This window comes from Rhineura floridana, chromosome 1 (genome assembly GCF_030035675.1).
Source record: "Rhineura floridana isolate rRhiFlo1 chromosome 1, rRhiFlo1.hap2, whole genome shotgun sequence".
Taxonomy (NCBI): Eukaryota; Metazoa; Chordata; class Lepidosauria; order Squamata; family Rhineuridae; genus Rhineura; species Rhineura floridana.
The window spans coordinates 239,756,649-239,778,602 of NC_084480.1; the positions used below are offsets into that span (position 1 = coordinate 239,756,649).

General features: G+C 41.8%; 1 protein-coding gene across 12 annotated transcripts in view; it reads right to left on the minus strand.

The window, feature by feature from the left end:
- Window positions 1-21,954, minus strand: part of PTPRM (protein tyrosine phosphatase receptor type M) — an 838,757-nt gene that overhangs the window by 275,782 nt on the left and 541,021 nt on the right. For 6 of the 12 annotated variants that reach the window (XM_061595686.1, XM_061595700.1, XM_061595705.1 and 3 more), the window contains exon 14: window positions 7,825-7,899. The exons of the other annotated variants lie outside the window; for them this stretch is intronic. In XM_061595686.1, the coding sequence (XP_061451670.1) occupies window positions 7,825-7,899 (75 nt within the window). The remainder of the gene's footprint in view (window positions 1-7,824; window positions 7,900-21,954) is intronic. 12 annotated transcript variants of the gene reach the window in all.

The following is a 21,954-nucleotide window of genomic DNA, read 5'->3' on the forward strand; positions in this document are numbered from 1 at the left end:
TCATATTTCCTCAATTAACTTTTTTTAAAATTCTCCATAATTATGTGCTAAAATGGTATCTGTGGCATAGTCTTATTTCAATTATGAATCAGTGGAACCAGGAAATGCAACAGACACTAACTCTTTTCCATACCTACTTAGGCAATGCTATTAAAGGACACAATAGCATCCTCCAACATGATATATGCCAATGTAACCCCCACAATCTTGTTTTAGTTGGTTTAATCTGGTGGGTTGGGTTTCATAACAGAAAAACCCTGTTTGAAGAAGAAAGCAAGTGTGGAGCAGAAAAGTTGGTGCTGGGTGTGGCTGCTAGGGAAGCTATTATTTAGTTGGTCTTTAACCCCTTGATTAAGGTACATACATATATTTGTATTGTACAGAAGTAGGGAAGGGTATGAGGAGTATATATATATTTGAATGGTGGTTATTTGTATATGTATTCTTTAATCATAGGACCTTGCTGAATCTGTGGACTTTCCGGGCCTAGCTGAAGCTGCAGTGGTTCAGGGCAGCAGGATAAAGCTATTCATCTCCTGAAGATTAAGAAAAAGAACTTTTCAGTTGATTGCAAAGATATTTTGCCAAAAAAGGAGAAAGGACACATGGACAAGGATCTTTGAAGTATTTGGAAACTGAGAACCATATAAAACTGTGTTATATTTAATGTTATGTTTTCTTTATGAAAAAAAAAGTTCACAAGTTATTCATGGAATCTTTGCAAATTCATTTCATTTTTGGCCCGTAAGAACCTGCAAGGGATTACACCAGCACCTGCCAACTATGCCTAGCTGCTGTCTATATAGGACAGACATAGTGTCAGTCTTTACTCTGTACAGAAGGAAATAAATGGACAGAAAGCTAGCATCAAAAATAGCAACATTCAGAAATTAAAGGGAGAACATTTCAGTCTCCCATGACACACTACTGCTGACCAAAAGGTCACCATTCTTCAGCCAAAGAAGTTCAAAGAAGGAAAGAGACTCCAGCATCAAAGTGCTGAACTAGAGTTTAGCTGCAAGTTTGGTTGTATTTCTTTAAGACTTAATAGGGACCAAGATTTTTTTTAAAAAAATCCAAAACAGGTGTTAAATTAGCATTAAAAAGCTAGGAAGATTGTGTTATCATTAATTATGGTTACGGTGAATGCTCCCTGTTCTTATCTTGTATACGTTTTAGCTTTGCACAGAGATGTCATGGCCTTTTGGCTCCACTATAGCTATAGATGTTGGTTGACTTAAACTACCTTTGTTTAAAACTCTCCTGAACTAAACTAGTTCACTTTCTAAACACAGACATTTTATGGGCAATTACACTGAAAAGGGTCTATCAGATTTTCATGCATAATTTGAAGTCAGTTCTGAGCTGGAAATATTTGAATGCATAATCACAAAAATTCATTTTTTGTGTCTCAGGCAAAGGCATGCAACCAGCTTTCATAAGCCCAGGAAAACTGGCTACGTACTAGAACTCTCTGTCAGACTGGATTACCATTTCACAGAACTGTTCCACATAATTAGGCAGGATAGAAAACAGAAGGCTAAGAAATTTAGACTAGAGTGTTTTTGACTGCCACACAGGCATCATAGCTAGCATGGAACTAGCAGTATGATAATTTAGAAATGTGTGGTAGATTCAGAGAAACAGTTTTCTTCCAGCAAAATACAGTTTGCAGAGTATGAAAGTGGCGAGAATCAAGCAGAGTAAAACAGTTTGGACTGGTTCAGTGAATGGTAGATGAACCGCTGTTCACTGCAAAAGCTAGATTTTGGAAACTTGCCCTAATGAGTGACATCCATAGTTAAGTGGCTCACAACGTACACAGAATATAGTTTTGTTTTTTGAAGAAATCACAAGATAGAATAGCTTTTTACAATATATGTGAGGTGACACATGCTTGCTGTTTAAAAAAGGTTTATATCATAAAAAGAAATTCTATACTATAGGAAACTCTTCTCAGATTTCTAAAACAGTGTTGGAGTACACATATATAGAATGTAGAATCTTTTCCCAGGCCACAAAGCTGGTCTGGATTTTTTTATTTGCCGACAATATGATCTATAGCAGTCTTTACTTCAGCACTAATATTCTTGCCCAGGTATAATAAACCTTAGGCCTTCATAATCTCCATTAATTGGAAATAAATCAAATACAGGAATACCCCGCTATACGGACCTTCACTTAACGTACACTCGCTTTTATGGACATACTCCACACTCCACCATGTTCCTGTTTACATACGCTTGCTTCACACTTACGGACATTTAACGGTGCGTGGGGGTGGAAATAGACGCGATCACACCACTGCAAATCAGCTGGGAGGCACGATCGCGATCAGCTGAGAGGCGCAGCAGCAGAGGCTTTAGCGTGGGGCTTTGAGACTCCGCATGAAAGAGAGGTAAAAAAAGTTTAAAAAGGTAGTGCGTGGGGGTGGAAATAGACGTGATAGGCGCAATCGCGATCAGCTGGGAGGCGCGGCAGCGCAGCAGCAGAGGCTTTAGCGCGGGGCTTTGAGGCTCCGCATGAAGGAGAGGTAAAAAAAGTTTTAAAAGGTAGTGCTTCACTATAAGGACATTTTCGGTTTACGTACTCGCTCTGGTCCCATTTACGTTAATTTGAGGTATTCCTGTACTATGATTTATTTATTTAAAAGCTACACTTCAATAAAAACTTGCAAGGCAATGTACAATCTAAATATATGTTAACAATAGAACAGTACATAGAAATAATTGACACGGAACGAAGCAGTAGCCATTTAGGCAACAGTTCTGCAAATGTACACTCTACCTCCATAATTAGAACAATCATCAGAAAGATCATCATATGACACAATGCAGTTTTCGAACTCTTGCCTTTGGCCACTCCACCAGGTATTATTGTAATTGTGATTAAACATCTAGCTTCATTTTCACAATGGAATAATAATAAAGCAGTCCAAATATCCTCCTGAAAAGATTTACTGTCATTTCACTGTTTGCATACTTGTAGTGTAGTGGCAAATTCAGAAGTACAGAGTCCCTTCATGTTAGTCACAGCCATCCCCCCTTTTTGCTGTGGGGTTGAGAATGAGATCCTTGTTAATGCCTTCTCCCACAACAACAGACGGCCCTAGGAGCCAACAACATGAAAGGGGAGCGTCTTAGCTACTGAGAAGAGTCTTCTCACTAGCTGACTCACTTCCTCTCACTCTGATTGGCTCATAGGATTCTGGAGACGTAGGGACCCTCCTGGGTCCCTACTCCCAAAAAAGTAAAAGGTCTAAGACCTCCCCAAGACCCTGGACGACTACAGCCCCACATATAATTGGAACAGGTTTGTTCTTTTGCTCATCTTTTAGTATTTATGGAGACTGTCACCATCAGCCAAAGATATTCTGTTCTTATTATCTCCTTGAATTATTCACTTAATATAGCTATTTATTTGTGCTACACATGGATAAACATACTTAAAGTGTACTGACTCCAGTTGGGGGAATGGTTTCTAGAAGGGAATGCTTACTACTTGACCCAGAGTTTTGTTGCAAAAAGAAAGCCAGGGAAAGAAAAGAGCAGTTCTTGCATGTGGAGCAGGGTAGAAAAGAGCAATTCCGGTGGCAATTCTGCATCCTCTTAGCATTTTCTTGTAAATATACTGTTTTCAGATGAAACTGCCACAGCAAAAATGACAAATATAACACATAAAAGAACAAAAAGGGGAAATAAATCACAAGTGACACTGGAACCTATTAAAATGCATTCAGCTGGTGTTGCAGAAAGGAAAGCGTTTTCCATTCACTTTACATTCTGTTCTCCAGAAAAAGGAGAAACAGAATCTTTGAACTATCAGTGTAACAAATGCTGGAGTTCTAATCAAAGCCAATATACTGGCAATAAGGTTGGTGACAAAGAGAGGCCTGGCAACTGAAGAGAGCTGTCAGTCGGAAGAATTTACTAACTTGGCTGAGATGCTACAATTGAGAACAGCTCTGCACTTCACACAGCAATTGTGTTCGCTATGGGTATCTGCAGCAAACATGCAAGCGTGAATAACAGACATAACACTTTAAACACCAGTGTATGCACTCCTAAGAAAGCTGGTGAGACTGTGGCTGCCCAACATACAATGCCTTGCAAAAGTAATCAGACCCCTGACCAATGCTCTCAATTTTACTGAATTACAAATGGTTCATTGTAAGTTCGCTCTGTATGATATTTTATTTTGAAACACTGAAACTCAAAATCTATTATTGAAAGGTGACACTGGCTTTATGTTGGGAAATATTTGTAAGGAACATAAAAAACATGTTGCTTGCATAAGTATTCAACCCCTGTGCTGTGGAAGCTCCCAGTTTACACAGATGAAAGAAATTGGCCTATCGCGGACACAATGACATTACCAATGGCCTCCACCTGTGAACCATTACAATAGATGTCACATAGTCAGGATAAAAGCCCCCACTGTTGAAGGATCATTCGTAAGGCTGTGGATCTGAAGGAAAATGAAGGCCAAAGAGAATTCTACAAAAGTGAGAGATAATGTAATACAAATGCATAGATTAGGAAAACGGTACAAAATAATATCCAAGTGTTTCGATATCCCAGTGAGCACAGTTGGATCAATAATCAGGAAGTGGAAGCTGCATCACACCACCTAGGCACTGCCAAGGAAAGGCAGTCTCTCAAAACTCAGCATTCAAACAAGAAGGAGACTTGTGAGAGAAGCCACAGAGAGGCCAACAATCACTTTGAAGGAGCTACAGAGTTCAGTGGCTGGGAGTAATGGTGCACCAGTCAACCATATGAAGAGCTCTGCATAACACTGGCCTTTATGGGAGGGTGGCAAGAAAGAAGCTGCTACTCAAAAAGTACCCTCTGAAAGCATGTCTGGAGTTTTCCAGAAAACATGAGAGTGCCCTAGCTGCGATGTGGGAAAAGGTTTTATGGCAGAGGAAACCAGAACTTTCTGGCCAAAACTCAAAGCGCTATGTGTGGCACAACCCTAACATTGCCCATGCCTCAAGACACACCATCCCTACAGTGAAATATGGTGATGGCAGCATCATGCTGTGGGGATGCTTCTCATCAGCAGGGACTGGGCATCTTGTTAAAATTGAAGGAAGAATGGATGGAGCAAAATACAGGGAAATACTGCAAGAGAACCTGCTTTAGTCCACTAAAAAACTGAAGCTTGGGAGGAAATTCACTTTTCAGCAGGACAATGATCCCAAGCACAAGGCCAAGGCAACATTGAAGTGACTCAAGAACAAAAAGGTGAATGTCATGCAGTGCCCAGTCAACGTTCTGATCTCAATCCCACTGAGAATCTGTGATACTCTTTGAAAATTGCGGTCCACAAGCGACATCCGACCAACCTGAATGACCTGGAGTGAATCTGCCAAGAAGAATGGGCCAAAATCCCTCTGACACTGTGTGCAAAGCTGGTACATACCTACCCCAAAACACTTAAAGCTTTTATTGCAGCAAAAGGTGGTTCTACCAAATATTAATGTGTGTGGGTTGAACACTTAGGCAAGCAACATGTTTCAGTTTTTTATGTTTCTTACAAACATTTCCCAACATAAAACCAATATCACCTTACAATAATTGGTTTTGAGTTTCAGTGTTTCAAAATAAAATATCATACAGAACGAAATTACCATGTACCATTTGTAATTCAGTAATATAAGAGAATTGGTCAGGGGTCTGATTATTGATTACTTTTGCAAGGCACTGTACAAATACAGGTATTTAAGAGTAAACTGTCATTCAGACTTTACATGTTTATTGTTGTGGGAAATATTGGTATACCCAAGGCAAACATGGATGTGCATAAGGTATGAAGGTGCTTGAGATTCAGATGTCTAAAATAATTTTATTTATCTATTATTAAATTTATATCTCATCATCCTTCCAGAACTGGAGGTTTTGGTTTCCGGTATCATCAATTATAACAAGGACATGGTGAAAAAATGGCCACAACTGGAACACAGGCTATGATTATTATATATGGAATGAGCACACTAGAAATAAAGTTAAAAGATCACCATGTAGGGCACAATTTATGCATCCTCAAAGTATCTTGAATGACAATAGGAAATGTTCTTGTGACAGAAAAGAGGAAGAGATTATATAAATATTACTATATATAGTTCAGTCATTTGGCTTAACTGGACAGTGGACGATGTTGCCCAACTAAAACATACATTAACTCAAGAAAAGTCCAGGCTAATATTAAACATCACCTGTGTGAGTTAGTGGTGTCGGGTCTGTTGTCACTTACAAGAAAAAAATTAAATTGTTACTGCAAACGTAAGTGTATTTTGAATTTATTTTCAGGGCTATTATATATGCATTTGTTAATCAATTTTGCTGGTTTCAGCCAACCATTCTGCTGTTTAGCTGACAAAGCTGGAGAGCTGCCTCAGCAACAAACCATGTGGTACTAATTTAGATCATGTTTCACTAAAGGTGCTTAGCAGCTACTGTTTGCCTCTTCAAGCAGAAAATTCACTTTTTTAATATACAAGAGGGAAATAGAATTGTCGAAAGGAAGAGTAGCCTTGCATGCTACTTGCAGACTGGGAATTTTATGTGGAGTGTACATGGTCTGCAGAAGCACTGTGGTGGGGCAGGTGGCACTTTCTACCTGGCACAGGAGCCTCTCCTCACTAGTAGACATTCTACACCCCAATGGCTACTTGTAGGATTCAAGTGGGATATCCTAAATGTACACAACACTATCTTTAATGTGATCCAAGAAGATGTGATATATATAAAAGATAAAAGACTCAACTGGAGTTTTACCAAACCAGCATTTTCTCACCACATTAGCACAAGGACACCACAACAGATGCCACATTTTCCATATCTAGTAGTGATTATCTCCAGATAATAAGCACTGAATATATTTCTCTACTGTCCTCCATATAAATATTGAGATTCACCTCATGTAATTATGCAGTTTTGGAGGTTTAAGTATAATGAACATGTTTACTACCTGTCTTGTAATTCAACACATCTTACATTCCAGAGAACTGAAGATGTTGTGGTAGAACTAAGGATGTTGCAGGAATCCACCAGGTCTGATTTTTGAAATGAATGCTGTAGTTCTACTGGTCAGGATATGTACTCTACTTATCTTCAAATATTCCCAATTCCCAAGGATTCCATTAATATCTGTTACCATCAGATGGAACACTCCATAGAAAAAAGGGAATAAATTCCTTACATTTCTATTTAGCACACCTTTTTTTAGAATTTGTAGTTTGGATTTTGCATTCTACTTTGCAGCCCATTTTCTTTTTGAAATCTGTATGTAAATAAATATTTCTTTAATTCTATATATGTTTAAATGTTATGTTGTATTAACTACATTCGGACAGTTAAGGGATTTTCAAAAAACAAAAACAAAAGATTTTCATGAGAAAATGTTGACTGATCCTAGAATTCATATGGTAGATGTTTATGTACTAATCACATGCCTTGTTAGAAAAATCCAGATGAGATTCATCTAAATATTTTGTGTATATGTTTAAGTCCTGAACAATATGTTAGCTGCTGGAAAGGAGACAAAATTATTTGTGACATTAGGCTCAAAAGGAATCACTTCAGTGCTCAAATACACAATGAAACATGCAGCAGATTTGTTTTGCACTAATGAATTACTGGTGTTCTAACTCTCTGGTATCCAGCAAATTGCTCAACAGATGTAAGTGCTGGACCTCAAAAGTTATGCAATGTGGTAAACCAACTACAAGCAAAGAATGATGAGGATGTGGAAGAAAACAAGCCAAAAAAAGCGAGATGGAAATGGGTAAGATGACTTGTCTATACTTGAGTGTCTGACCTGTTAGTTGGTCGTCGCCTGCAGCAGGGGCGATGCGAATGTATGGTGTTGTAAGCTGAGTCACGATTATCGCAGCTAAGGCAAAGGAAAAATTCCAGGTCAGCATGCATGAGGGAAAAAAAAAGCCAGACTGAAGCTAAGCTAGCAAAAAAACGACTTGTTCAGATTTTACTGTTTCAATTCCTTACAAATTTAAAGAAAGAAAGGAAGGAAGAAATTGTTAGGAGTGTCTTACATTGATAAATTCTTTCATGTTACTGTATTCATGTCTGGGTCTACAACAATGAGAGTTAAGGTTAATGTGAACTTAGCTGTGTGTAGGTGAGTGGCAACCATTTATATTATAATGGCTGATGGGAGAAAGCAAAATCACCAGGGATGGCTGCTGGCTAACCATGTGCACAGTTCAGTCTTCACTAACTTTTCTTCATTCAATTATGTATTCACCAGAGTATGGCAGGCTTCAGGCTTGCAGAATCTAGTTTGTGTTTTACTTGAATCCCAAGATCTATCAATGGAAGCCAGGTGCAAAAGACACAGAATAAAAAAAATGTACCCCTGAGCAGCTACTGAACACAGGGATTTGTTTTACTCACCAGAACTAAGTTGAGTTCACAGCCCTTCTGCATGAAAATCCATTTCTAGTTACCCTAAGCTTTCTTTAGTTCAGCAGTCTATTTTGAGGGTGGGGTGGGGGACATTTTGTTGTTGTTAAACTACTGGGAATCAAGCCCTTGCCAATCAGTCACCTAGAGATTTATCAGGGGATCCCAACTGACCTTTTGCCCACCCCAACAGACACACTTGCATGGAGGAATTTAAGAATGTGAACCAGCCCTTAGGTATTCTGTGATGCTTACTGACGAGCTTTACATAAAATGCCATGTTAAATTCAAGTAAAGAAATGAATGAACAACAAATACATAAAAACACTAGTGGAATTGCACCAGCTTCAGCCCATCTTCTCTGCTGCATAAATGTTCATTGATCTCAGTCTTACTTATCTCAAAAATTAATTTATGAAAAATCCATTGATTTTGGCTAACCAGTGTTAGTCAGTCAGTGTAGACCCACTGGAATCAATAGACACAAGTAGCTTAGGGTCATTCATTTCAATGCATCCCCTCTGGGTATGACTTAGCTGAATATCACCCATTCTTTTTATATTAAATATCACAACACATATTCAATTTTTTAAAAGTTAAAAGTAATCAGTTGCAGATTATTTTAATCCTAATCCACAAAGACGATTCCTTCCCCACACCAAATGAAGGGTCTCTTTCTGAGCTATCTGAAGGCCAAGTGACAACAGAGACACAAGACTGCATCTCTCCTCAACTGTCAATTAGGAGCTCAGGGTAGAGGAAGGTATGATCCAGACTGGGACTACAACAATGAGGGTGGGGAAGGAGGAGGGTTTTAACCCCTTCCTCCTGCAACACTTTCTCAATGTCACCTGTCAGCTGCTATTTTGCTTTAGAAAACCTCCCACTACATATGCTTTTCTTAAAGCAGCTCTGGAGGATTACTTTCATCAGGGAAACAGCATTGAGGAAATAGGTTAAAAACCCATTCCACTGCATCATGGTTCTTTATTGAACTCCTCATACTGCTATTCACTAAAGTTTAAAGAGAGCTGAGATACATTCATGGATCTCTATTGTCATGCCTAGTTTGGCCCTAACATGCTACAGTTTAAAAGACACAGCGTGATCCCTACAACTCAGTCCCATATTTGAAAAAGACACGGAAACCTAAGTTGTTGAAAGTTACAAATACATCAATCTATCTTTAAACTTGGAAATAATTTATAAGCTCAGTGTGTTTGTGTGTGGGATCACAAAGCAAGGCAGTAGCATAGATTGCTTTGTTGGATCTATTCAAAGGTGGCTTTCTAGATGATTTAATCCACACAAATTTGATAATAGCTTTGTTTGATACCTGTGGGTACCAGGCATGTGAAGAGACTTTCTATAACCAGCCTGTCTAGCCCTGCCCCCTGGATGTCCATGCATAGCTGGCTATGGCCCCAGCTGATGTGATTCATGTGGAAGAGTGGACGATCAGGGTTTGACTTCCCCTAGAGAGTGCCCTATGTGTGTAGGGTCCCCTTCACACTGATACAGAGCATGTACTGGCCGGGGTGTGTGGCCAACTTGCATTTCAGCCTCTGGGGTAGGGCTAGCTAACTCGTGCATTAGGAGTTTCTTCACACATTTATACTGAAAGCCTGAGGGGAGATAATATCTCACCTTAATGTTGTCTGTCTGAAGATAGTTAAACAGTGGAAATCCCCGCTCTTTCTAAGGTTTCTTATTAGTATCAGGATGTGGGATTAAAAGAAATTAACTTTTCCAATTAGTTTACAGAAAGAGTTAACAAATCTGGATGGCTTCTAGGCAAACTGGTATCAGTTTACTGAGCATATTGAGAATAAAACCAATGTCTTACAATCAGCAATGAAATATGCTCCCTTTGGGAAATTTTACAGGATATGTATTATGCAATACTTGGAATTTGGCCTTAAATTTACACTGTATTTCATTAGTAATTTGGCTTTTCTCTTCATTTTTTCTTCTATTTTTCTGTTTTGATCACAATTACTTTGTATGATTTTTACATAATTTTCATTTATGGTTGTTCATAATCTCTATACATGAAAAAATCAATAAAAATGAAAACTTTAAAAGAAGTTACAGTTTTGTTTTAAGAGTCATCTATGCAATATTCATGCTAATAAGGTCCTGTTTTGTATTTTCATATATAGGAGTGACTCATAGGAATAACTGTGAGAAGCATCCCTAATACGATGCTCAAATTTAATCTGCTGATGGGTACTCCCACCCTTAGCATGAACCCATTACTCCTTAAATTTGACTACATACTCATTAACGTTTATGGTATGAAATAAATGGAAATTCTTACTGTGAATTTCTCTTTCCAGGGGTTCCTGGAAGGCATTCTGCAGCTTGGGAGGCTCCTCTTGCTGGTGCATGACAGGCAGGGCCCAATCTTCAGATTATCTCAACCAAGAGGAGGGACCATCCCGCTCCCTCCCAGACCCACTGGCAGAGCACGGACGACCCCCCAACCCCCCAAAGTGGTCCCTCGATGAAGCTGTACTCCTGGCCCGACTGGCCTGTCATATTCATGAGAACCCACTGCAACTTGTGGAGACTAGCATGCTAAGAAACTGACTTCTGAAAGGAAAAAACCTGGAAGATAAAATGTAAAAACTACCAGGGCAACAGACAGAAGAAAAAAGGTAATCCATGAAATCCTCGGGAGTCCCTGACTACCTCCCCCTCATGTACGGCGCTTGCAGAAGCCACTGGAGACCAGCATTACTCAAACCCTCAGCACTGGAATGAAGAGGTGGGGGAATGCCCTCCAGGAACCCCGGGAAGAGAAATTCACAGTAAGAATTTCCATTTATTCCCCAGTGGTTTCTGGAGGGCATTCTGCAGCTTGGGATATAACAGAGCAATATTAACCTCCTGGGTGGGATTCCAGTTGAGGGAAGGTCATGCCTGGACCACCCCTTGCAAAACCCTCCTCCCAAATGTGGCATCTGTCGAGGCCCAGGAGTCAATTTTGGAATGCTTGGCAAAGGTATGCAGTGATGTCCACATGGTCACTCTACAGATTTCTATAACTGGGAAGCCTTCCTTAGCAGCCACCGAGGTAGATGCCCCCCGCAAGGAGTGGGCCGTGAACCCTCATGGTGGAGGTTTGCCCAAAGCCTGATAGGCCTGGATAATGGCCTCCTTAAGCCACTGTGAGATGGATGAGGGGGAAACCTTCCTGCCCATTGTTACCCCACCAAAGGAAATGAATAGCACCTCTGACTTCCTAAAGCTCGTGGTCCTTTCCAGGTAAAACTTGAGTGCCCTAAGCACACCCAGAGTGTGCCAGGCCCGTTCCTTAGAGGAGGACAGATTGGGGCAAAATGAGGGAAGGATCACCTACTGAGATCTGTGAAAAACTGAATTTATTTTAGGAATAAATAATGGGTCTGGCCTCAGGACCACCTTGTCCTGATGAAATATGCGAAGTGTTGTAGGTCTGAGAACAGGGCCCCTAACTTTGATACCCTTCGAGCTGATGTAATAGCTACCAGAAAAGCTGTTTTAAGAGTCAAGAGCTTTATCTCGCATGTGGCCAGGGGTTCAAAAACCCATAAGGGTTGATAGCACCCAATTTAAGTTCCATGTTGGGAACCAATGGATGACTTGGGGATTCTGTAATCCCACCCCCTTAAAGAACCACCAACATAAGGGATGCGATGACAAAGAGGGATCACCCCTACAGCTCAGAATGCTACCAATAGCCGATGCCTGGTGCTTAAGGGTATTTGTACTAAGCCCCTTATCCATCCCAGCCTGCAGGAAGCCCAGGACATCTGCAATCTGTCTAGAAATGGGATCTCGCCCCTGGGCTCGGCACCAGTCTACGTATACCTTCCAGGTAGAGCCATAAGTTCTATGGGTTGATGCCTTTCGTGATGCCAGTATGGTATTCAGAACTGAGCCGGAAAACCCCAATTCCGCTAACCATTGCCGCTCAGCCTTCTCGCTGTTAGTCGGAAGATCTCCGGGCAAGGGTGGAAGACCGGGCCCTGGCTCAAGAGGTCTGGTCGGAATGGAATGTGCCATGAGTTCTGTACTGAGAGGTGTAGTAACTCTGGAAACCATGCCCTCCTCGGCCAGCATGGAACAATCAGAATCACCTTGGCTTTCAGATGCTTGATGCATCTGACTGTCTGTAGAATGAGAGGGATGGGAGGAAAGGTGTAGAGGAGAGCCGTTGGCCAGTCTGTCACCAGTGCATCCAGTCCCTGAGCTTCTGAGTGGTGGAAATGGGACAAAAACCTGTGGAGCTGAGCATTCTGATGTGTTGCAAAAAGATCCACCTGTGGAACTCTGAATATCTTGATGATTTGTTGGAAGACCTGAGGATGAAGACACCACTCTGTATCTGAAAGGGAGGTCCTGCTCAGCCAATCTGCAGTTACGTTCTGGAGTCCCGCCACGTGTTCTGTGCTCAGGGACAGGAGATGAGTTTCTGCCCAACCCAACAACCTCCGGGCCTCCTTTGCCAGAGCAGCCGATCTTGTTCCTCCTTGATGATTGATGTATGCCTTGGTAACAGTACTGTCAGTTCTCATCAAAATGTGAGCCCCTGAGACCTGTGATGTGAACTCCTGGAGTGCCAGACGCACGGCCCGTCGCTCCAACCAGTTGATACTGTTGCCCTTCGCAGTCCTTCCATACTCCGTGTCACATGACTATCCAGATGTGCCCTCCATCCATAGAGACTGGCATCTGTGGTCAGAACTTTCCTCACTGGTGACTCTAGGCTCACCCCCGTCAGCAGCCTCTGAGGGGCCAACCACCATCCCAACTCCACACACACATTTGGACTGATCAGAATCCTCAATCTGCATGACTCTGCTATCTGATGCTGGAAAGGCGATACCACCTGCATCAGGGGACAAGAATGAAACTGGGCCCAGTTCACCAAGTCCTGGCAGGAAACTAGCATTCCCTGCAACTTCGCTAGATCCATCAGGTCTACTGACTCTGAAGCAATCACTTTTGGTGCTTTGTGCCAGGATCCACTTCCCAGTGTCTGAGTAGATTCCACCTAGCCAGTGTGCCGGAAGCCATTGCCCTGACATTGAACGTCCCTTGTAGCATCTGCCTCGAAGGCTGCTGCCAGAGATATCTTCCTCAGCCCATCCCTCACTTGCTTAGGAATGTCATCCCTGACTGCCAGTTCATTTGCCCACAACATGTCCCGAATCTTGTTTACCCGCTCCTGAGTGAGCTTCATGTTGAAAAGGGCTGAGTTTATCTGAACCCCTAGACGAGTGATGGTCTGAGTGGGTTCTAGGGTACTCTTCTCATAGTTGACCACAAAACCATGGTTGGTGAGACAATTCAATGTTGTCTGTACATCCCTGGCACACTGATCCCTGGAGGGAGCCCTGACCAAGTTGTCATCGAGGTAGGGGTGAAGCCTCACCCCCAAGGTCCTCAGATGGGCCACCAGAGCTACTAGCACCTTGGTGAACACTCTTGGAGCTGAGGTCAGACCACAGGGCATAATACTGATAATACTGATTGGCATAACAGAAGTGAAGATATTTCCTGTGTTGCTGGCGAATTGGGATATGGAGATAGGCCTCGGAAAAGTCTATTGATGCCATCCAGTCCTCTCGATCTATGGCCTCCGATACTGACCTCAAGGTTTCCATTTTGAACTTCTTGTAAGACACCCTCTGATTCTGTCACTTGTTGAGTATAGCCCGGATACTCCCATTTTTCTTCAAAACCAGGAAGAATATTGAGTATATGCCCTGAGCCCACTCTCGAACAGGTGCTGTTTCCACTGCATGTATGTTCAGCAGGTGACCTATGGCCTTGAGAAAAGCCTGATGTTTTCCTGGTTTCCTGGACTTTGGGGTTGCGATGAACTTTTCCCTTGGAAGACTGGAAAATTCTAAGGAGTAACCGGATGACACTGTGGAAAGAACCCAGCGGTCTGATGTGGTCATTGCCCATACCCTTGCAAAAGTGTAGCAAACGAACCCCTATGGCTCCATGCAGAGCTCCTGGCCTGGCATCAGGAAGTTTGCCCCTTCTTTGACCCTTTCTGGAACTTTGAAGTGGAGGGGAAAAGAGAGAAAGACTGTTGTCTGGACCTGTTGATGTTGGGGGTCCTGTCTGACTTTCCCCATCGAGATTTATACCCAGAGGTATATTGAAGCTGAAAGTGTCTGGAGCTATGAAAGGACTGCTGTTGCTTGGTCTTGCGCTTGTCTTTTTTTGCCATGGGAAGAGCCTTCTGCTTGTTCCTTGTCTCCACTAAAACTTTCTCAAGAGGGTCACCAAATAGCTTGCCCCCCCAAAGGGAGAGTTCACCAAACTGCTTTGTGAGCCAGGATCTACTTCCCAGTGTCTGAGCCATAGATTCCACCTAGCCACTGTGCCGGAAGCCATTGCCCTGGCATTGAACATCATTGTGTCCCTTGTAGCATCTGCCTTGAAGGCTGCTGCCAGAGATATCTTCCTCAGCCCATCCTTCACTTGTTTAGGAATGTCATCCCTGACTGCCAGTTCATTTGCCCACAACATGTTCGCTCGTGCAAACACTGAGGCTGCAGCCAAAGCCCTGAAAACTGTGCCTTGTGCCTCAAAATCCCTATGCAGCAGAGCCTCCACCCTTTTATCACAGGCGTCCTTTGGTCCCCCTTTCCCTTCAGTGGGAATAGCAGCCGAAGAAGAGAGAGCAACCACTGCTGAGTCCACTGCTGGGGTTTTTAGCTGTCCCATGATCAGGGGTGCAAAGGAATAGTGTTTACTAACCAACTTATGCACCGGTTTGGGCTTGGCTGGGTTGGCCCATTCTGCATTCCACAGAGCCTGGAATGAGTCTGGGAAAGGCAGAATATCCATCTTCAACTGGCCCTCTGCGAAGGCTGCCCTGGAGCCTTTTGATGCAGTGGCGGTGCCTGGCTCCTTCCCCTTGGGCTGTTCCTCGGGAACGTCCAAAACCTGTCTAGCCTTTGCTAGCAGAGCAGGAAAAAACTCTGCCTGAAAAAGTCTCCCCTTAGGAGGAGGTGCTTTCACTCCTTCCTCTGAGAGCTCTCCCTCCCCTCTGCCTTCTGAAGAGGAAGAGTAGTCCCAAGGCTGTAGCTGCCTGTTTACTCATCACCCTCTTATCCCCTTGCTTCCTTCTAGGGTGGGGAGAGGAGAGCATGCCTTTAGTGTTGCATTTCTGTTTCTCCTTGTGCCTCTTCCCGTGATTGGTTTGGCGAACAGGAGAAGAGGAGGAGGAGCCTGGGGATGAGGGGTGGAGAGGAGGAGGTGCTGCTTGGGGGAGACAAGACACACCTCCTTTTCTTGTGTCCCAATGTGGACCTGCGCATCCTCTTATGGTGCTTAGATCTTAAGCTGGGCTCTGCCCCCACCTGTACCCCCGAGTTCCTGACTTCCTTAGCCACGATGCCCCTAACCCATGATAGGAATTTGGGGAAATCCTCCTGTCTTGGGGGGGAGTGGAATTTGCCAAACGGCCTCTACTCACCCCCTCCATGTGGCGCTCAGGTAGGAGTGTGGCAAAATCTGCTGCTGCATTAGATCGCTCTGCTCTCCTTCTGAGAATGTGGTCATGTCTCCATTTGTAATTGAGGGTGGGAGAAAATTCAGAGCCCAGGCAACCCTAAGGTGGAGGTGGGGAGGGCCTGATAGCCGCCGAAGGCTGAGAACGCTTTTTGCACCTTTTTGCTCTGCACGCAGGCTGACAGAGGCCACACCTTGTTGCTGCCGCCGCCGCCGCCCGTTTCCTCTGCCGATCAGATGGGCGCTGAAGCAGCAAGGAAAGGAACTGCAGCTGTACGTGCTGCATGCAGTCTCACCTCTCCTCAATCGAGTGGGTGCGAAACACTATCTGATGCTCCACTCCCTCTTTGTGGGCCAGATGGCCCTCTAAGTGTTGTCCTTCCCCATTCTGAACTAGGTACCCGGGGAGGAGTGGAAAGAGAGGGGAAGAAACAGGAGAAAAGTATCAGCGAGGGAGAGACAAGAGAGAGTAGAAAGGTGGAGAGAAAAAAGATTTTTGGGTGAATGAAAAAAATAGAAGCTGGCTGGCTCTTAGGGAGCCTAGCCGGACCCTGACTGTCCACGACAGTAGGCGGGACAGGTCTGGGAGGGAGCGGGATGGCCCCTCCCCCTGGGTGAGATAATCTGAAGATTGGACCCTGCCTATCATGTGCCAGGGGGAGGTGCCTCCCAAGCTGCAGAATGCCCTCCAGGAACCACTGGGGAATCATAGTAAGCATGGCCCCTTTCATGAACACAAGAAGGGGTGAACAGTGTCTTGTATTACTATGTGCACATTCTTACTGGTGCTTACTGTTTACATGTATCATAACATTTCTCCTGCCCAAAAACAAATTCCATAAATAATTGTCACAAAATGATTAGGCATGTCAAACATGCTATGTTAAGGGGGGGAGGAAATACAGCAACATTTAAAAGATCAGATTCAGCATATAACCTCTGGGCAGTGTAGTAAAGAAAAAAATCCTGGAAATTAAGGGAAAGAATCATTTGAAAGCTGGTAAATTTACACAAAACAGCCTGGTGCACTTAGACATGTGGCAACAAGTAAGAAAAGGAGATTATCCACCATGTGCGCACAATTAAACTCAAAAGTGCTGCTGCATAATATTTTGAAATATCTCTATGTAACTCTGATGCACTATTTTGTTAGTAACTACTACAGAACTGTTGCTACAATATATAAATAGCATAATAACCTTTCTCTCCTACAACTGATGGAATATCTTCCAAGATTAAAACAATAGTCATCTGTGGTTTGGGGGGAAAAAAATATAGAAAGTGTAGCAATAGGCCAATAATAGGAATTTGGGGGAGGTGGATAGAAAAATATCCCAAAACCTTTAGAAATGGAACATGTGGACCTTTCAGACATGGATTCTGATTACAAAAAGAAACCCGAGCTACTGTAGTATTTTCATAAATAAATTATTTGCTATTTAGATGGCATTGTATTGGTTCAGAATGATGATATGTATGATGGTGAAATTAGGGGTGAGATGTATTGGCCGGTGTCTGTTTGGATGCATTCTGTTTACCTGCCAGGCTGATACTGATTTGAGTTCATTCTTTTTCTGTTAGTTGCTGCTTTTACTGATCTATTTTTTTCTCTTGCAAAAAAATAGTGAATTTGAAATGTTGGTATTTTGAAAGGAAATATAGATAAATGAAAGGAAATATTGATAAAGCTATAGTTCTTAATATCAGTACTTTAGAGCTTTTTTTTTTTTTTAAATCTGTTTTCAAAAATAGCTGCAGAAAATCGCTATATAAAAATCTGATCCGCAATGGGAGAGAATGAATTAAAATTCAGTACCAAATCTGAATTGGGCACAATTCTAGCACATCCGTAATGGCAATACAGACTAAAGAGTCCAGTAGAGTAGTTACAAATTTTGGTTAAATAGCTAATTTTACCCCACAGCCATAATTGTGTGATGTCTAAATCACATAATAGGGATGTTTATGCACACCAAAGTGACCTAAGGCCACACTAGGATCTAATCTGTGAGTTATATGTCTAGTCATTTCCAGTATATTGTGATACAGCATGTTCTCAACTACATTTAATTGATTTATATTTATATCAAAATAGAAAATTACTTTTATAATGAAAAAGTATAGTTTCTATGCAGAACAGGATAGCACTAAAAATCCATTAGCTTCACACTCATCAGTAATGTGAAATTTTAGTTTTTGCTATGGAAGACCATTGCATGTGGACAGAGGAGAGAGATCTGAGTAGTCTGTTTTATGACGTTGGTATAAAATCAGCAGTGGGGAGGAAAAGTCATATCCCAAGACACTTTAAGTCAGGAAGCTTTTTCTGTCAAAATACATTTCTCTACTTATTTTCTGTGGAGTCCACAGTACAGGGAGGACCCAGTGACATGGCAGCTGGAAAACTAATCCATCTAATATCCATTTCTCTCCTACAGTTCAATTCTTCTAATTTACTGGAAATAAAAGATCATGAAAAGAGAAAATACAGAGGCAGAAAGAGAGGGAGGTAATCTGTTTGTCTCTTATCTGGTGCACCTCCATGCTCGCCCCCATTCCCCCATGGGAAGATGCATGTTTTCCTGGTATGAGGATATGTGGGCCGTACCTGCATTTCCTTTAGAGATGGTACACAACCTTCCTTTTTGAAAAAGGAAAACAACTACTACAACTGATTGGCAGATGCCCCTCAGATCAAATTGTGCTCAGCAAATCAAGCTAATTTCCAATAAACTAAACTAAAATAGGAAAAACAGGTTGGCTTCTTCTGAGTCCAATTCCAAACTTTTGACATTATTGTATTCCTGATGACATGACTGGATCAGCATGCCTTCCCAAGATCCTACAAGCTCTCAATCCTGCTTGCTGCCTCACCCACTTACCTGGCAATGACAGTAGGAAGATCTTGCTGGAAGCCTTTCACCGAGTCCTCATTCCTTGGAGATTAGAACGTTGCAAGAACAGCACCTGAGGCACTAGGGATCCTACGAAATGTTTCTAAATGCCATGGAAACTACAGCCCTATACAAGCAAGGTGTGAGGGCTCAAATTGGAGAGGAGAAGAAGGTGCATCCATGCACACCAGTTCTGATCCCCATGTCCCAGCGAGTGGTGGACATGCCAGATACATCCCCAAGAGATCTGAAAGGAGCCTGTAAGTGCATTTGTCTGAATTATCATCATACAAGGAAAACATTCAAGTCTCCCCATGACTAGAACTCTGATAAGGCAGGATTCCCCAATCATGGGGAGGCTTATATGCATTCTGCTGAACATGCTCTTACAATCCTCCTTCAAGTGTTCCTTACACCTGGGATACTGATCAGCATACTCATAATATTTTAGAGGTGAGGTTGTTCAGACTGTGCAACTTACAATATATTCCACAATAGAGGTTTACAGGTGTGCACTTTTCCAGATATAGGCTAGCTCATATAGCAACAATATTTCTGGTGGTTGCAAAGGTAGCTATCCCTCATAATACATTTAACCAGTAGGGTTTTCTTTTCTGTCCATTCGTTTGTTTCACTATCTTCTCCCTTGCTGCATGACTCACTAGTTCAATAGGCAACTATGGAGAGACACAGGCATGGGGACTGGTACTGAAATTAGTGGCTATAAACATAAAATTATTTGCACATTCAAATAAACGCTTCCTAACTGTTGACTCGCTTTAATTATCGTCACTGTCCTTATATCGCTTCAAATAATAAACACCTTTCTCTGCTTGGGAGTCATTTGCTCACCAGAAAGCAAAGAAAGCTAATGCTACAGTTTGTGTGTAGAAAGCTCAACTGATAAATTATTTTTTTCATATTGAGGCTTTAATGCTTGGTTTGCTCATATTTAATCTGTGAGGTAACAATATATCTTGCTAACTAAAATTGACAAATGCTCATTTTTGACAAGAGACGGAGATGTTTTTGTATTACAAAATTAAGTTTAAACCTGGGCTGCTTAGTGAAAACAACCGTCAATTACAACACGGCATCTGGGAGGGGTGGAGAACACAGCATAACACTTAAAACTGGCACTTTTGAAACTCCTGTAAGGTAAGTTCTGCCATATCCCATCTGTTTGAGCAGCTTCTAAACCAGCTACTATTTTCACATTTGGCATCACTTGTTATCTGCCTAACCAAACCTTGAATCCTGTTTACTAACCTAGAAATATCCATTTGAGTTGATACCAGAGCCATGAATCCAGATTGATAATACTTGATAACTGGCTACTTAGCTATAACTTCAATTCCATTGCTTCTTAACAGTGGTGTATCCAAAGCAGGCCTTGGACACTATTTTAAGTTTATGCCTCTCACTGTGTGCTTCCAGGAGGACAGTTTTTAGTTGCTGCCCATTCATTGTTCTCCCACTGTAAGTTGCATAACTTTCCATGCTTCAGCAGGTACATCTCACTACTATCCGTCATGTTAATCTAATTGTCTCTCTTTTTGATAGGCATAAATATTGGCAAGGTCTGGCTTTAAATGCACCAGCTTAAGCTGATGCCACTTTCTGTCCTTTTAAATAGACAGAACAATAATTGTTCTATTGTTAAACTAAAGAGGTATCACATAGTGCATACCCAAAAGGCCATTCGATATTTAGCAGTTAGGTATATCAGTATATCTCACACACATTTTCATAAAGGTAACTGTTTTAAAAACAATCATTTGCAGAAGATTCCCTAGAAAAGTTTGCATCTTTCAATACTAACTTGCAGTTTGGAGCATTCTCGTTTCCACTATCTCACAGGATGTCTCTCTGAGGATACTATGGACTTCTCAGAGATTCTACAAAGTATGCATGAATATGCTTTTACAACATTAAATGAGCTGGCATATTTTTTCAATAAAACCTGAATTTCTTTCTTTCCTTTCTCCTAAGAGGTTACTTTATGTCATCTGTTATTATGGTAGCTACCACATTGCAGAAAATATCTCTTTTTTCAAAAAGAAAGGAGTTAAAAAGCTAAGCCAATCAAATAGTGAAATAAATAGCAGAATAACTTTTAAATTTTAAAATATTTTTACCACAGATTGCAGAGTGACTGCAGAGTGATCTAGCAATTTATGATAAATTAGACCAAATTCTTCCTCTTTATTTTATTTTCATTTTTAAAATGCCAGAACAACAAATGGACAAAATTCTGCTTGGCCAGGAAAGATACACATAATTAGTAAAATTTAGACATCAGTGTAAATCTTTACGTTAAACAACTATCAATATGTAGGTCATAGAATGTTTATTACATCATCATGCAGAATACCCCCCCAAAATCACCTATAAATAAATACATATTCACCTATATTATTCTTTAAAGAACAATATAATCATGCTGAAAGGAGCACACCATGTGACACAATATCAAATGGAATAAGCACAGCTTGTGTCAGCAAAGCAATTTGAGAAATGCTGATCATGATCTAGGGAAATTACTCTGGCTGCAATCCAGATAGCTCTAACTGCTAAACGGGACTTTTGACTCCCATTTTTCTAACAGCAGTCCATCCTACATGCCAGTTTTGAAATCTGGGGGTGTTACAAAACTGCAACACAGTAGGTATAGGGAACTTTCAGAAAAATTCAAAAAACCCTACTGTGCCTGTTTGCCTAAAGTGGTTGATAGGACTACTTTATTTGAACATAAGACTTCATTTACAAATATTGTTTCAAATAATGGGTTGGAGCCATTTGTGTAGAATAGAACTCCATGATTTGGACACTCCTGTGTATGGGATATGGAGAGGCATTTGTGCCTATCTGCCCACCCCCATGAGCCCCATATGCTTGGGAGGTGTGCTGGGGACTCCAGAGGAAAGGGGGGAAATGCTTCTTTCCTTTCACTATCCAGTTTGTGGAGGAGCTTCCAATGGATTCAGTTCACTTTTGCAAATGGAAGAAACCCTTCCATATGTGTAATGTAGGTCTCAATCTAACCCAGTGTTTCTTATTGATGTGACAGCCAACCTTCTGTCCAAGATTATCAACTTCTTTGAAGAAAG